Raw genomic sequence first — 17839 nt, 5'->3', positions numbered from 1 at the left:
TACTGTGACCAAGTGTGAATTAATCCCTCTGGACCTGATTTTCTTCACAGGTTAAACAAGGACAAGAGCTCTCTGCATCACCTGAATGGTGAGGCAGCATTAGCACGTAGAAAGTTTTGAGATCCTGGAATGAAAAATGCATCAAAGGGTGTAAAACGTTACAAATTTCTTACTCAGATGGCACATCTGCCATAAGAAATGGGGTCATAAGAAAAGCAAGGGACACATTTTTGTCATTATTTTACCATAACTGCTCATCACCACAATTTTCTAATTCTAGCTCAGAAGCAGGCAAGTATGAAATAATTTGGAAAATGTAAACTAAGGAGAACACACACTTAGGACTGGAGAATAGTTCTCTGTGACAGAACACAATATGCTCTCCCATGGGCTGTGTCAAACATGAGAGGCATGTAAGCAAGCAGGGTGATAAGCACCTAAGCTCAGGGGCAATCCCCACTCAATACTGTCCCACCAACAGTGCAAATCCTAGAGGTTTGCCCAATTCTAAGGCAGATACCACTTGCCCGTAAAATTGGATCTTTCTATTTTATTTTAAAACTGCAAGAAAGGAATCATCATCCTTTTATGCTGTTTTCTGAGTTGAGGACTTGATTCCATGCACACCCAAACAGAAATCCTAGCAAAGAAGAGGCTGAATGGTTATGACACCCAGCTGAAGAAACCCAAATGCAGCACTAGAACGTGCACTGCATCAGAACGCTTCTTCCTGGTTATGATTAATGTAATTTGTCAAGAACTACTTGTTTAAAACTCTTTTTCTTAAAATTCCAACTCAGAATTTTATTTTCTATTCCTGATACTTACATTTCAAGCATGGCATGTGATAACATAATAACAATAAACACCACATTAAGAACATGTTGAAGACCACTTTCTTCTTTAGCTTTTCTTCTGCAGTTTATTATATAAATTATGCTTTTAAACATTTAGAGCACTCACATTTCAAAACAGAAAATGTTTAGTTCCACACTGAAATACTAGTGCAAAAGTGGTTTATCTAAGTGCAAATAAATGACACGTCCCCACTGACAGCCAGTGGATTAGGCTGTTTTAAATACGGCTTTTAAGTCCATAACTATTGATTACATTATTTACACTAACTCCGAGCATGTTGTAGTCGAAAGAAATATTGGACTTTGGTTGGTAACAACCAAATATGCTGACAGTACAAACAAGAGAGAACAAGAGAGACCAATTCTACTTAAAGTAGACCTGTGAATTCACTGGGACTAGACAACAACAACATCATTTTTCTGTGATGACTTTAGTTATAAATAAGCAGATGCCAAATGCTCTATTTGATGTTCAATTCCAATTAGTAAAATACAATAAAGCGCACATACATGCAGGTATTATATTCCAGTGAATGCCACAGGTCATCTTTGGCACATCATATGACAGTACCTGAACACTGAATACAGCATGAGACAACACGCTTCATGAAATCATCTTGGTCTGGCAAGAGGACGAATAAGAAAACTCAAAGATCCTTCGCATTTCCAATGCCAATAATTGTTTCTAAAGAATTTATTAAACCAAGACTGAAATATAGCAATGCCTCTCAGATAAACAGTACATACTAAAGGCAAAGTTTAATTAAGTCCAAGCAAAATAAATCTTATTCGACTCACAGATACTACTGCATGGGGTCACTGCAGTGAAATACGGGCCGTTTTGTCAGTACTAGTCATTAATATCTTAGAAATCTGCATTCATGTCTCTTGAAGTGGTGATGTAAAAACAAATTTGAGACACTTCATAAATAACGTCTTTATTAATGAGTTTTCTTTTCCACATTCTTTAAAGTGATGTTTAATTGAAGTCTGCATAGTCAAGAGTGCAAAAAAAATTCATAGGAGTCAGACCCAGATGTGAACGTTGCCCCCTCCCCCTCCCTTTTTTTTTTATAAATAAGACTGGTCGCAATCATAGGAATAAGTAACCTCTAGAAATAAGTGTAACGGGGAGATGTAGAGGTGGTGGGGATGAAAGCCACCAGAAAAACTCTCACCAATATATTTTTCTATTAATAAAGTCTTCACACAAAGACACACGACACCCATTCACATTCATGTGCACAGCAGAATGTAAACTACAGAAGAAATATTTCCTCTACTGAATGAACAGTGAGATTATTTGTGTATTTAACCGAGTGTTGTTCAGCTGTTCCCACAATGGGAACCATTACAATACCAAGACAGAAAAACAAAAGGTCCAATTTCTTCATGCCCTTATTACAACCACGTTTAAACTAGCATCTCACAGTATGAAACATGAAATCTGAGTAGTTCCATAACACTAAGAATTACCCTTAATACACACTTTTAAAGCAGTATACCTCTGTTCTTTTTTAACACTTTAAGACTATCATCCCTTTCCTTACTGCTCACATTATTCACAGTTGGTTGAACAGCAGCTGAAGAGGACCCCAGTCTCTTCCAATGCCCACGGAATGGCTCAGCCTAGGGAAGTGGTCTGCAGGCACTCCCCACCCCAAGCGAGGAGCAGGGCAGCAGAACATCTCCACTTCCAGCTTCATTTCCATCAGCACAGGCAGCACAGTCCCAAGTCTCCCATATCAATATCACTGTATGACTGCAAAAAGTATTTTTAATATTTACACCATCTACTGATTTAGCTGTTGCCTTGTAACTGTTATCAGAAAAATCTAGCGAGGGGGAAAAAAAGGCATGTCCCCAGGTCTAACTGCTGTAGGTAGCAACAACTCGCATGCTGTCCACACTGGTAAGAGGCTGCTTCTGATCTACAGTTCTGTCTTAAGCAATACAGAGGCACTACTCTGCAGCAGAGTTTAAATGCAAAATTCTTTCACATCGGTCTCTTGGAAAAGCTATCAGACATCCTCACTCCTGAACTTCACCATGAACAAGCTAGGCTTAATACTTTTGTAAGACTGCTGTAACAAATATCAGCTGTAATCTACATTAGTTAGGTTCTGAATTAATGATCTTATCCAGAAGCATAATGTAGGACTGTGGGGAACTGATCATCGATATTCAATCATACAAGTCCAGATCTGGGCAAAAAGTACATCTCTTTTATACCATAGGCTTTGAAAAGGTCCAAATTTCTATGTTTTTAAAAGCCTATAGGCTTTAAATCCAAGAGACAAGCCCAGTAGCTCAAAAGAGAGAAAATTCTTTATGAAATCAAGGCAGACAAACACCTTTGCTGCTACGGATATTGGAAACACAGGGCCTAGAGTATTTTAAAGACCTACAATTGTGAGTAAAAGTAGTCCCAGTCCTGGGATTCAGTAGGAACATTTGTAGCAGTTCTTAGTTTCACAAGGGTGAAACGCACTACAGGGTGAAAGTCAAACCCACCACAGCGAAACGATTCCCAGGCTGAAACCCTACCTTCATTAGCTACATCACAGAGGAACACATCCTGCTGCACACAGAAACACAAATAACAGTTCCATGGCAATGTCAGCTAGTGTCAACAAGAAGCTGATGGATACATGTTTCACCACTCCTTCCTAGAAAATAACCTGTCCTCTCCTCAGGGAGCTAATGCACCCGGAGATGGGGAAAAAACAGTCAGAAGTCTGGCAACAAGCACTGAAGATAATGAAGTTTTACCCCAGAAACAAGCCACTTGGGCATCCAACACCTGCTATATTGACTAGGATTCGGGGCAAAACTGTAGAAAACAATCCACCTTAATCCAAATCAAAACACCAAAAATAGAATCGTCCAACTGGGTGTGGGCTGATAAATTTTCACAAGCAACAATGACAATTATTTTTTTTCCTGGCAATTTCACTGATAAATCTTCTGGCAGAATCCAAATCTAATTAAATTGAGAACAGAATAATTTGGTGCAGTATCTTTCTTAATTTCTTAAGTAAAATTTGTATTTTTTGTCACTTCATGGGTTTAATTCAAGGTACCAGTAAAGTAAGACCACTTTTGACATTAGTTCATGATTTGCATTGACACAGATTTTGTGTTTTTTAAAGGTGGTAGTTATAAGGGCATCGGATTAGAGTTTTCTTCTAGTAATGCAAGATCCTAAAATAAATGCAATTTGGTAGTCTGAAGGAAACATCTTACTCCTTAACACACAATGAAACTACTTTGTGGCCTTCTGTGTTTCAGGAAAATATCCCCCATATTCAGATCATTAGACAGCCTCACTAGTTAAGACACATTAAAATGAAACATTTTCCATTAAAGTCGCCAAAAACTGGATTTAAATTTATTGCATGACGTTGCATAAGAAAGTATATTATTGAAAACTGTAAGGCATCATGCAATTATCCATCAGCTAATTATTTATTATTTGTTGAAAGATGGTTATATACTCTAAAGTTATAAAACCAGTTTCAAAAAAGTACATAAAAAAATTTAACATGATAAGCATTAAATATTTTTCACATGTCTGTAGTTCTTAGCTGTTAAAAAGTGCATTCAAACATACTGTACTGGAAAGTTGCTCTGTCCAAAAATGGTGCTGGAGATTTGTTAAATTAAAAGTTGCAAAAGAATGTTGTATGGGATTAGAAAGCTAAAAAGTTGTGGTACTTAAACTTACAAACTTGCTTGAAATAATTTCTCAATCCTCACACTTACAATTTAGCATAGGTGGTATAATTATGTAAAAATGTATGCTTATATAACTAAACAGTCAAATGAATTCAAGTTACGTACACTGAGTGATCAAAGAAGGAGCAGACTTAATATTTAGACATGGGACAGAAAGTACTAGTGTGATTTTGGCGTTAATCAATGTACTGTGCCATCCAACGGAATCCTTCTCCGTAGCCTTGTCTCTTTAACACGCTGCACATGAACACTTCTAGTGGCCTTGCGTTCAATTCTTTCAATGGTATACTGCCCTGCAAAGAGACAAAAATATTCCAAATTATGGTATCTTTACAAGAAGATGCCTACTCTGCATCAACATTAGTTTCTATGGAATTCCATTACTTAATTCACGTTGGGAACTAGAATTTTAGAAAATAAACTATTCTAAAACGTTTGCACACCTTGCTAGGACTAGAGTCACTGAGGAAATACACTGAGCATCTTTACATATGCAGCCACATTTGGAGAGCATAAAGTATATGAACCTGAGTACAAGAGCAAGCATGTGCACAGAGAGCTTATACTCAGTTTTCAGAAGCAGTTCCCTGCTCTGTTTTTAATAGCTTTCCAACATGATAAAGAGAGCATTTGCTACAAATCAGGACTGACCGCAGTCAGAGTGCGAGCTGCTTGCTTGCCAAGAGCATCACAGTGTGACAAAGCTATTGCTCAACTGGAGATTCACAACAGGATTCATACATCATAGACTATGTGCAGTGTAGTAAAAAACAGGGCAAGATGAAAAAAAAAGAATCTATAGTAACTGTTGACAGTCTACAGAAGTTGCAGTAGAGGTGTATCTAACACACACATGCACAAAACAAAGAGACTTCAGCATTCATTCCGTATAAGTCTATAATGAACCAAGTACGTAATAAATGAAAAAACTTTTGTTTTGTGCAGCTGAAGTGGACTGGAACCAACACAGATATATAAAGCCAACACAAGATCCCTAACAAAGAAAAAGAAAATAAGTATTACCTTTCCTGTTGTCTGGCCATACAGACCAAACGTCTCTCGTAACCTCTCTTCACTGATGGCTTCAGGTCTGTCAATCTTATTACCAAGGATTAGGATAGGCACATTAGCAATAGTTTCATCTGTCATTAGTGACTACAAAGGGAAGGAGAAAGGGGGAAGAGATTATTTCAAGATATATTTTGATTCAGGGCTTCACATTAAGATAAAAAGTTAACAACGTAGTGGCATTAAATCATTTGGTGAAGCTTGGCCTTTTAAGAAGTAAGGGTAGCAAAATTCACTGGTGCATCAAAATTAATTGATGGGAGTTGTTTAATATGCTTGGGATAAAAGAAATGAAATTACTCACTCACAGAATGGAAAATATCACAATTAGAGCAATATTCATTCAACTGATTTATTGGCAAAATAACATGTTCACCTACCTTCAATGCATACAGTAATGAGTAGTAAGAAGAGGGCGACAGAACCAGAATACAACTAGCTAGGAATGACAACGCAGAAGGTGATATTACAAGCACTCATGACCAGGTGGCAAGAGAGCTCTGCTGGATATTGATCTGATTTTTCAGAAGTTAAAGTTCAGACTTTCAAAAACATATTTAAACTTACGTCAAGTTCTTCTTTTGATTCAAGCAGTCTTTCATGATCTGCACAGTCCACCAAGAAGACAATGCCATTAATAGCTGGCAGGTAGTTTTTCCACACTCTGCGAGCTATAGGGAAGATATGAATGAAAAACAATGGAAATTATCCTAAAATTTAGAGCAATGTACATCAGTAATTAGGAAGCAACATTTTTTTTTCAAAGTTTTAGCTTATACTGTCAGCCTTCAGGATGCAATTTTATGTTTTACAAAGCTTGCGATAATGGAGCAAAAGTATCATTCCCTCTAGTGTTATCACCCCTCTATCCCACATGCACACTGATGTACTCAACCTTTTTGTGTTTCCCCAAGAACTACATCAAGAAACACAAGTTTGAAGCATAAAGGTTAAACGTAAGTATAAGCAATCTGAAGCAGTGAGACAAGAACTACCTAATCCTCCTCAAAACACACGTTATCAGTCAAGAAATTTTGCTCTAGTGCAGCTCTTGCCAAATTGTATTTGGGAGTGCAGTATGTGATGGAGACAGGCAACAGAGCAGTGAATGTTTTTAACACTACCAAAGAGAGTGTGGGAAGCTGATCTCTGCAGCATGGTTGTATTCCTGATCTGAGACAAACTGACTGTAAACAACTCTAACTTAATTCACTGCAGTTAAATGAGTCAACATATTCTCTTACCTTGAGCATGTCCACCCAGATCAAAGGTAGTGAAAGTCATGCCAGCAATTGTCAGCTCCTCTGAAGCTAAAAATACACAGAATTATGTTCTCTGCATGTGAAGATTATACAGCATTATATACACATTATACGATATTCCGCTAAACGGAATAGTCTAAGCGAGGGTATGGATTTTACTTTCTCTTGATTGTTTTCAGTATTTTGTTATTCAAGAACTGAATCAGCACAATACATTTTCTCTCAATAACACTTGTGTAACAAAATAAATATGATTAACCATTACAAGACACATAGAATATCTGCAATGTTAAGAGAATAGCAGGGAAGGCCCACACGTTACTTATCCCTACATATTACAAAAACAGTAGGTGGCTCTGGTTTGCCACAAAGATGGAATTTCATGTACAATACCGTTGAAGGTTTCTCCTCTTTGTGTCCTTGCTTAATTGCTTACCTCCTTCTTAGACTTCACCAGTCCACATTTTTAACCTGCACTAAACCTTTTCTCCTGCAAGGCTACCACAATAACAATCACACAGAAACCTCTAAGCAACGAAAATCAAAATAGCATACATAAATGCAAGCCCCAATTTCCCACAGCTTCTGTAATTTAGACTCTCAGCTCCATTACCCTGCTTCTAACTGGCCCCTTAATTCTAAATAAATCACATTGAACTATCCTAAAAGAATTTTTTGAGTATTACTCGAATTACCTACAGATTGTGATCCCAAAAATTCCTTTGTTTCTCCCCAGTTCCTTATGATGTATAATCAAGTACTGCTTTCCTTGCAATACTGTGAATACATCCTGGCTAGGGAAGTAGGAGTGTTAACTTACTGGGGTGTAGTGTGGGGACGTGCTGTCCCAGTCTGTCATCTTTGAGCATGTGCAGCAGCGTAGTTTTTCCAGCATTGTCCAATCCAAGAAAAACTAGTTTGCCTGATTTCTTGTACAGTCCTGCAACAAAGAATAATCTACTGAATAGCCAGTTAAATCAGCGAAGGTATTACCATAACAACATTGTCCAACAGGAACCCACATCACACACATAAAAAATATGAACATTTAAGAGTGACAATGGCATACTTGAGCATTGTGAAGCATAAGCCTCTTTCAGATCCTGTGGGGTCTGCTAATCAGCAAGACCAATACACCTTCCTACATGGTTATCCTACAGGTTTCTGCTGGCACAGCTCTGACAGTCAGCAGCAAAAGGGAGTGTGATTGCTAATTAAAGCAGACATATGCAGTCACATTATTTCTAACGCTAGCAATGATTTTGCTCCCAGGAGCAAAGTATTGCGGTCACAGTACGAAATACAGACCTGCCAAGCTCCACAGTGCGCTTTATCAATGACCTTTATCAGTGCTCTCCTACTTGTACAAGCCACATTCACACTCGCTCATGTGCTTATCACAGCTATGCTTGCTCCATGCAGCTTATGCCATGTTGAGTGGCATTTTGGGGGGCAGGCAGATGACTGATGTAAACGTGTCAGTAATATCATCAATGCATTTATGTTATCTGGGCAAAGTCAAACAGGATTAAACCTTGCTGGGGTAGCCCACTCTGCCCTAGCAAATCAACAATTTCCCTCACAGACAGCGGGATTGCCTGGGACATACAGAGGTACAGTGCTAACAACAGATTATAAAACATTATCAACCCCAGACATGGAAAAGAGAGGGTTTTGTTCATCTCCCTCCAGTTATGACAAACAAAAATATGTTTGAAACAAAAAGAAACTTCAGACCTCAGTAGGTATTTTATAGAGAACCTAGCTTCAATGGCAACAGCTATAATTAGCATATATATGAATTGTTCTGTTTTGGCTCACATATTATTTTGACAGAAGTAATATTCATCCAGGTCCCCAGCTAAATTGTGTGGTTATGACCTGAATGGCATCATCAGTGCCATTTTGACACATTTGCTGTCTTGTGATAATGCCATAATAACAGGAATAAGAAACGCTACTTTCACTGTTATAAAAATGCCTTTTCCCCTTTATTTCTCTAGTTCTAACCCCAATAAATACATCAAATGTTGTGAAGCAGAAGACGTGTAAAATATTAGCACCACATTTCCTGAAGTTTGAGATTGTCAAAGGACAATTCCCTCAGACTTGCCAAGACCATGTCCTAATTATTTTTCAGTGCTTCACACTGATCAACGTTCAAAGTAAAATATTCTAAAGATAATTTTATTTTAAAAAACACATCCTGTACTGAAAAACTATTGAAGTAAGAATCTCCTAGCTTTGCACCTTTTGCACTTTGCCTTATTTGTTTTTAAAGAACTGTGTCCTGGATGCTACACACACACGTTTCCTTAGGAACCACTATTGACCCCACCATCCTCAGGAGTGCTGAAGAAGGGAGGGAAAAAATATATATGCTGAAATTAACAGTTCTTTACAAACAAAAATGGGCTACATTCCTAACAGTATTTTCTTTTTTTCCCCGTTTAAAAAGAATTGCAAAATGCAGCCAAGTATTGTAATGTGGGAGTTTTAAGTCACCAGGATCTTTTACTAGATTATATCACAGTATTGTGGTACTTTGTAAAATACTGAAGAAAGGTTTATTTTACAACCACCTCGATGATACAGAAATACTTCTTGAAGCATATGTTACCATTAAGGTTCGACTGTCCCATTGTTGCAGTCACTTCCCTTGACCACGCGTTCTCCCCAAAGAACAACTAACCTTCCTGATCTGCAAACTAGGTACCAAAATGCTGCCTACTGCCAAGATGTGCTGTGCCAAGTGCCGCAGGAACAAGAGGCCTGGAGCCATTCCAAGGTCACACTAACAGCAGTCCCTTGGACTGTACGTGATGAGCAGAATGACCCAGCCACGTCATTTCTGGAGCTTTTATTTGTTTCCCTTCCAGCCTGAGGCACAGGGCACCCTAGGGTCTCTGCTCCACTGCATCCCCTTGTGAGCACACAGCCTTTCCCGTTTGGCAGACACATCTGAACTGCTGATGAGCCCAAAGTGCTGTCAAGTTTCTGTATTATTTGTGATGACAGTTTATGGGTACACATACGGGACTTAGTCTAACGAGGAAGGCTTCTGATGAGAGAGAGATCCTTCCCAGTCCATGCCTGGTGAGGGTTGAACTGGTGGTGACCTCTTACCAACTCTTATCCTCATAGCTCTTTTCTTCTGTGAGATTTTAAATGACATTACACAGGGGGTTCCTTGGCCACCCCCTGGATGCCGCAGTACTGCACAGTCACATGTGCCTCTATCTGCCTGACCTTTACACTGCTGCTGTTTGCTCACCTTTCCCCCTACCTTTAAGCTAATCTCTGGAATCGCGTTCCACCAGGGCATGTTTTATAACCTGCAGGAAAGAATACTCTTTCATATTCCTCTACTTATTTCATTAATAACCTTTTTGTAAGTAGTGTAGAGTGTGTTCACAGATCTTTTTACAAATACAACTCTTACTTCCCAAACTCACCTTCTCATATGCCCAAATTACACCACCTATTACACAACAGGGTCGAGGAGAAAGTATTGATGTTTACAGAGAGAGAAGTGGACAAACATTTTCATATTTTAAAACTTATGTTACAGGAGAAACTCTAGTTCACACTTACCTTGCAAGTTAAATGAAACACTAGTAAACTATATTAATACAATAGCGCTGCTGCTACTCACAGACTGGACATCTGGGGAAATTTTGCTCCCAAAAAAAATGCTCCCACTTTCTCTGAAACTTTTTATACTTTCTGAGTGTCTTTCATAAAAATGCAAGATGAACAAGCAGTGATACTTTATCTATTAGCTACATTAAAACCAGAGTATAAATAAAAGGATTCTAATGCTATCATCGGCCTTCTTCAAATGAATAAAATGTGCATAAGTGTGGTTTTTTGTTGTTGTTTTTCTAGAATTAAAGGAACATATGGACAGCAATCCTCCTTTCTACTGCAAGCTTCAGTATCTTTCACCAGAATTAGACTTTGTATGCGCAGATATAGGAAAGTGAGCTAACGTGCAGTAATCGCTGCTAGACTAAGTAAGAGGAGATAAGGGAGATTAGTCAACTTAGTTAAAATTTCACTGGCTAATATTTCAATAGTAGGCCAAGGGTCTAACATTCAGTGAAAAAGTTTAAACTTCCAACTGATAAAAGGCAAGTGCCATGATCCATTAATCTCAAATGCTTTTTATTTACTTCAGTAGAATCCCCGGAACCTGTAAAATGTCTTTTTTAGCTATGTTATCTGTAACTCCTCTTCCTCTTTTTAGTATCCTAACATTCTCTTTCCTCCTTTTTTTTTTTTTTTCTCCTGTTTTGCACAAGCTAATATTTCACCTTGGATCAACATAGATTGCAGATGCTTTTGGCCAGGGAACACTTTCCTAAGGTTCTTCATCAGAGGTCAGTGGGGTTCACACTGATTTCAGTGATATTAGTCACACCATAAAGCACTGCTGGACATGAGCAAGGACTTCAATATCTGGCATTACTTTTTGTAGATGGTTGCTCATATTTGAATTCTCGAATGATGCCAGATTAAATGTGGTGCAATTAAAAAAAAAATCAAATCTATTATGTTCATGAAAGAAAATCTAATTTTTCAAGAGGTTAAAGGAATAATGTAAGATTGAGAGAAGACCACACTCTGGAAATAATCAGAGAAATACTCAATACTTATAAAATCATATCCCGAGTTGGAAGGGACCCACAAGGATCAAGTCCAACTCCTGGCTCTGCACAGGACCTCCCCAAAATCAGACCATGTGTTTGAGAGCGTTGTCCAAACGCTTCTTGAACTCTGGCAGGCTCAGTGCCATAAGCACTGCCCTGAGGAGCCTGTCCCAGTGCCCGACTACCTCTGGGTGCAGAACCTTTCCCTAACCCCCATCCTGACCCTCCCCTGTCCCAGCTCCATGCCGTTCCCTCGGGTCCTGTCGCTGTCCCCATAGAGCAGAGCTCAGCGCCTGCCCCTCCACTCCCCTCCTGAGGGAGCTGCAGGCCGCCATGAGGCCTCCCCTCAGCCTGCTCTGCTCAGGGCTGAGTATTGATAGTGAAGTAGTAGTGATAAGTAGAACTTTTTTTTTTTTTTAATTTTGAGTGCTACTGAATGTACTTAACCAGTTGGCATAGCAGAGGTTAACAGATAGCATAATTAAAAACAATAAAACTTACCTAAAAACTGTAATACGCTACTGAAACCACTGTAAATCCAATCAAATATGAAGGACATATCTGGGTCTTATAGTCTGAAATAAAAAGAAGATTTAAATTCCGTTAGAACAGCACGTTAAGCATTGCAAGATGTTTACTCGAGTTGAAGCTGGGGAAGTTTTATGACACAGAAGTCGCTGCTGTCTGCACATCGCCTGTCTGTGCGCCTTGTACCGGGCGGCGACCGCTCAGCACCAGGCCCGCCGTGTAAAGGCCACAACCCCGCCTGTACTGCCTCATACAGGCTTCACCATCTGAAGTTTAACCATAAAACTCATTTCAGTAAGGACTGAGGAACACCGTGTTTCTCACTGAATTCTTTCAGGTTAGGTTCAGGAGCGGAAGGGGGAGGTGAGGACGGCCAGCCCCTGGCAGACGCCCCTCGGCAGCAGGATGAAGCCCCCATTGCTTGTGGTGTGGTAAAAACAGCACTTTGTCAGACCCTGGGGGTGAGCAAGTGGACAGGATGGGATCACACACAAAAAAACAGGCCTGCTGTTCCTGTCCCCAAAGGGATGGAGCCCTCCCGGGGTACAGGACCTCCAGCAGGCGACCACAACGGCAGCAGCCGAGGGAATTTTCTCAAATTTTGAGCATTTGGAGCATAAAGGCAGCCCAGATGGGAACAACCAGGATTTCACAGAATCATTTAGGTTGGAAAAGATCCTTAAGGTCATCAAGTCCAGCCATCAACCCGACACTGCCAAGTCCACCCTTTCAGAAGCAATGCCTTGAGGTGCAAGAACGATGCTGTCACTAGGTTAACTGTGCAGCCACGAACAATTAATTTCTTAACTTTCATCTTAATTTCCTCATTATCTAATGTAAGGTTAGTCACACTGAAAGCACCAGCTTGACATACGGAATTAGCACTCAGCGTAAAAAAAATCTTTCGAAAGACTAAAGGGCAACTTCCTCAGAAGCATCCAGCCAGCTAATTCCTGCTAGATCAATAAATTCCTGCTAACGCCTGGGGAAGTCGGAGTCCAAGTTTTTGAGACGATGCCTGGGCTGCTAGGGGCAGCTTGCAGAGGCATCCTGTGCCAGTGCAGGCTCTCCCACAGCATTTTTTCTACGCTGCAGTCACGTCCTGGGCCCTCCCAGGATAACTTTAGGCCTGCTCCGGACCTGGAGCAGAGCCCAAAGCAGTCAAAACACAGGTTACTACCAGACCAAAATCCACGTATCTGTTATAACAGTTACACTCAGGCAATGAACTGAGGTTTTCTGCTGCATAGCAACAGGTATGTCACAGCAATAATATGGAAAGAGGAGGAGAGATTATTATTATTTAATTATGTTTGCTTGCACCGGAGCAAAATCTGTTCAGCCCATATTTGCCTTCCCTGATTGACAACAGCGAAGTGTTAGGAACCCCTGGTTTCTTCAGGACTAACCCTGAAACCCTTGCCTATGTCCTATGTTACTTTGAGCTGTCACAGTTGCAACTTTTAAGAATAAAAAAACAAATAAGCTTGTCGATGCATGAACACCCAGTTACACAATGTCATGACTGAAACTGTCACTTGCATGTCTAAAAAGCAAAGGTCAAGAATAAGCAAACATGGCAGGACATACACGTCAGCAGATTTATTTATTGCTTGAACAAAACACCAATCGAGAAAAGCCTCTGTGGGGCTTAGAGAAATGATCTGCTCAAATAACCTGCAAATCAGTGCAAACAGCGTGATGTAAGAGAAGTGCTCGTGTTACCGCGGTGAGAATAACTTCAGAGTTTAGTTGGGTTAACCAGTTCCTCCTGCGAACCTCACGGATGGAAGAAAAAAGTCTTCATGTGCTGCTGAAAACACTTAAAGAGACAAGATTCAAACTGCAGTGGCAGCAATACGGCGTAAATTCCCCTACACGCAGAAAAAGCGGCGTAGGGAAGGCTGTCCAAACACACCACAGCCAACCGTGGTATCAGCTGGCAGCACGTGCAGGAAAACGCTACTTTGAAAATGGGAAAAAAATGGACGGCGAATGGTAAAGGCACACTAGCAATATTTGCACAGAGATATTAAATCTGCTCTTATCACACGGTAAAAATAACTGCCCGGTTCACGGCAGTGCCCGAGCAAAGGGCCACCAAGCCAGCCAGCAGCACACCGATGCCCAGAGCCCGCTGACAGCTCCAAGCCTCGGCGCTGTGAGGAGCCAGGCAGAGCAGACAGACACAAGCTGTCCGACCCCTGCTAAAGCCACCACAAAAGCAGAACACCGAAAACTCTGGCAATCACTGCTCCCAAGGCACGATGGAGACAAAAACCACAAGCTATTTTAAGGGTATCTCAAAGGTTCCCTCACAAATAGCCAGCTGCGAGCTGACACAGACTTTTAATGAGAAATTGTGACAGACACGTGGCAACCTGCTGATACCAGCTATTTTTACAGGCATCGCCAACTTACCTTCTCGTGTCTTCTCAGAAACAGGAAAGTAACTTCCCAGCATCAACAGCTGATGGCTATCACTTCAAAATGTGTCTACCAACCCTGGCTAGCGTTATTTCATAAGCAAAGCATGCCTTGTGGCTCCTGGGGTGCCCTGCCAGCCAGCCAGCAGACCGATGAAACTGGTTTGCATCCTAGCGGCCACCTGCTGACCACAGGGAGCAGAATTCCCACCCAGCAGTTTTGGAAGCACCTCGAGACACCTTTTTTTATTATTATTATTATGAAAAGCAAGGATTCTTTTCTTACTCTGGATCTGAATTTTTCTGGCTATAAGTTCGTTATTCCACTCCAGAATCAGTTCAAATAGTTCTTACTTCCAAAGACTGTGAAGATTTAGATAAGCGAGGATATCAGGCTTGTAAAGACACCTTTGAATCCCTTGATGGAAGAATTAGGAAGTAGAAACCAATGACACCCAAGTACAACACCTCTTGTCTTGCAATAACTAGAAGTCACTGCACTGTGCCTGGGTGGGTGCTGTCACCAAAATCTAGAAAAGAAACCTCCATCCAGCATAACCGCAGCCAACCACGCTCCCTGAGATGCAGCAAAATTGAGAACAGGCTCTGCTAAAAACTTGCAAACAAATGCTTAAAGTGCACTGTTAAGGGTGTATCTCACCTAAGACCGTTTGCTGTCTAAGGTGAAATAGGTGATACTTGCTGTCTGCCATCACGTTTACGATATGACATGAGAGTGCATTTTGATGCAGTGTTTTAAGAGCTGAGGAAAGGAAGAGAGTTTGGGAACGAGCTAGCGGTGTAGCTTTTCTATTTTAATCAGCTGGCAAGTCACCTTTGAGATTTCAGGGAGATGTTCACATAGCGCTGTTACTTGGTTGAAAACATTAAGATTATATACTGTATGACATATACTTAGTTCTATTGCATCATTTATTCTGAATTTAGCATTGATCTCAAGTTTTGAAACAGCAAAGCAAACAGTTTATCTATAAAGACGGCACTGCAGCAGGCACATGAGGTCCTAAGAGCAACTGATGAAGTGTTTCAGTCGCAGTCTGGCTCACACAAGTTGTTCTCAGATCACAGTCTCAAAATAGGGCCTATTGCAGCAATTTCCATACTTATTTAAAACAAACAAACAAACAAACAAACAAAAAAAACACAACATATTGGAGCGTGAATATATAATTATTCTTCATCTTAGAGGATATTATTTTTGAAGAAGCAATGCTCAGCATGAATCTCGACAGATCATCACGACCCGCCAAACAACTACATCAGGAAGCTGTGAGGCACATGACGGCCAGAGCACGACACAACAACCCACTGTGCCAAATCACCACCACCGAAGTGAAACGTGAGCCAGGACTCAAAAGAAACTGCCAAGCAATCCTGAAAGATTAATGCGATTGACAACAGGCACAGGGGCTGGCATCTCTACGAACCAGAGATCAGGAGGCTGTAGAGCTTCTCGCCAGAGAATGAGCAAAAACAAGAAGAAATTAAAATAAACGTGTGCAGTCAGGCAGGTGAGGGGTGACGAGTATCATTAGAGGAGCTTTGATCCCCAGCCCTCAGAGGAAATGGGCCCTTTCAGAGGGTGCATAAACTACCCCAAATCCTATTCCCAAACGCGTTTTTTCATTTCCCTTCGGATAACGCTAAATTTACGAGGCAGATTCCGCCATAAACGAGCCCCAAACGCCCCGGCCGGGCTCTGGCTGCCTGACAAAGCTCCGTCCACGTCGCCTTTCGCCTTCCCAGCCGCTGCCCGCCCGCAGCTCGGCAAACCAGCCCCGATCCTCCCCGGGGGGGCCTCGTCCTCCTCCTCCAGCACCACCGGGGGCCGAGCCCCGAACCCCCGGGGGCTCCCCGACACCGGGAGGAGCCCCGGGAGGCCGCAGCGCCGAGCAGGCCGCAGCCATCCCCGGCCCCGTTCCCATCCCAACGCCCCGGCCTCGGCGGCTCAGAGGCGAGGCCAAGCCGGGCACCGGGCACCGAGCACCGGGCACCGGGCACCGGGCACCGGGCACCCCCCCCCCCCCCTCTCAGCCCCGCTCACCGCCGAGCTCAGCTCCGGGCGCTCCGGCGGCACCGACACGGACCCCGCGGCTGCGCCCCGCTCCGCCCCCGCCTGGTGCTTTCCGGGCCCGGCACGGCTCGGATCGGCTCGGCTGGGCTGGGATCAGCACGGTTGGGATCGGATCAGCACGGTTGGGATCGGCACGGCTCGGAGCTCCGCCCGGCCCGGCCCCGCAGCGAGCCCCGGGACCTCCCCGGCCCCCCCCCGCGACGCAGCAGCAGCGGGCAGTGTCGCTGGTTTTTGAGTTTTTTTAGGGGAAAACCGTACTTGAGGGCACCCCAAAGCCCACGGGGTGCCCGGAGCACGCAGCAGCCGGCCGGGTTTGTGAAGGAATCGGTGGTGGAGGCTGCCTCGTGTGCCCACCGTGTCCCTCCCGGCTGCTGCGTGGCACCAGCACAGCCTGGGCAGGGAGCCCCAATGCTTTCTGAGGGTCACAGATGGATTTCACCCACCACAGCGGCCCTACCACGGCCACTGGATCCCAAACCCCTGGCACCTGCTTGACATGGTGCTGGGGACGTTGTAGGGCCTCATTTCTGTGATTCTATGATCCTCTTTGGCTGTGGGCGCAGAGGAGGTGCTCGTTGTTCAGTCACCATCCCTGGAGGTCTTCAGAAGATGTTTAGATTTAGCGATTTAAGTGGAGGGCTTGCTAGTGTTAGGTCAGAGGTTGGACTGGGTGATTTTGGAGGTCTCCTCCAACCTAGGGGATTCTGTGGGTGCAGCACAGCACGGTGCCAGGCACAGCCCCGAGCTCTCGCCTCTGCCCTGGGGATGCCACCGTGTGTGTTTTGTGGAGGGCCGGCATCCCGAAACAGCTCACCAAGGCAATGCGTTGGGAGCAACATAAATGGTTTCCTCTGTGCGGGCAGGCTCCGTGTTGGTCTGTCATTGTAGGGGCCCCATATGTGTATGGACCGTGAGGTTAGCTGGGTCACACACTAAGAACGGTGGCATCTGACCACATTTGGGGCTAACCACGCCATTTTGTTATACACGAGGCCAACAGCGCCATTTCACTGTATTTAGGGCTAACAATGGCGTTTCACTGTATTTGGGGCCAACAGCCTCACCTCACTGTATTTGGGGCTAACCCTGGCATTTCACTATATTTGGGACTAACAATGGCGTTTCCCTACATTTGGGGCTAACCCTGGCATTTCCCTACATTTGGGGCTAACAGCCCCATTTCACTGCATCTAGGGCTAACAGCCTCTGTTCC

At 42.6% G+C, this 17839-nt stretch overlaps 1 protein-coding gene across 1 annotated transcript; it reads right to left on the bottom strand.

The window, feature by feature from the left end:
* Positions 1-1779: 1779 nt before the first annotated feature.
* Positions 1780-16773, bottom strand: SAR1B (secretion associated Ras related GTPase 1B). Its single transcript, XM_032196775.1, has 7 exons — positions 16597-16773; positions 12079-12152; positions 7746-7865; positions 6908-6973; positions 6231-6334; positions 5619-5750; positions 1780-4888 (listed from the first exon to the last, which is right to left on the bottom strand). The coding sequence occupies exons 2-7, from the start codon at positions 12134-12136 to the stop codon at positions 4772-4774; spliced, it is 597 nt and encodes a 198-aa protein (XP_032052666.1). The 5' UTR covers positions 12137-12152; positions 16597-16773; the 3' UTR covers positions 1780-4771.
* Between the last annotated feature and the right edge of the window lie 1066 nt (positions 16774-17839).

The sequence above is a fragment of the Aythya fuligula genome, chromosome 14, assembly GCF_009819795.1.
Source record: "Aythya fuligula isolate bAytFul2 chromosome 14, bAytFul2.pri, whole genome shotgun sequence".
Taxonomy (NCBI): domain Eukaryota; kingdom Metazoa; phylum Chordata; class Aves; order Anseriformes; family Anatidae; genus Aythya; species Aythya fuligula.
This window is presented reverse-complemented; position numbering and strand designations above follow the sequence as displayed.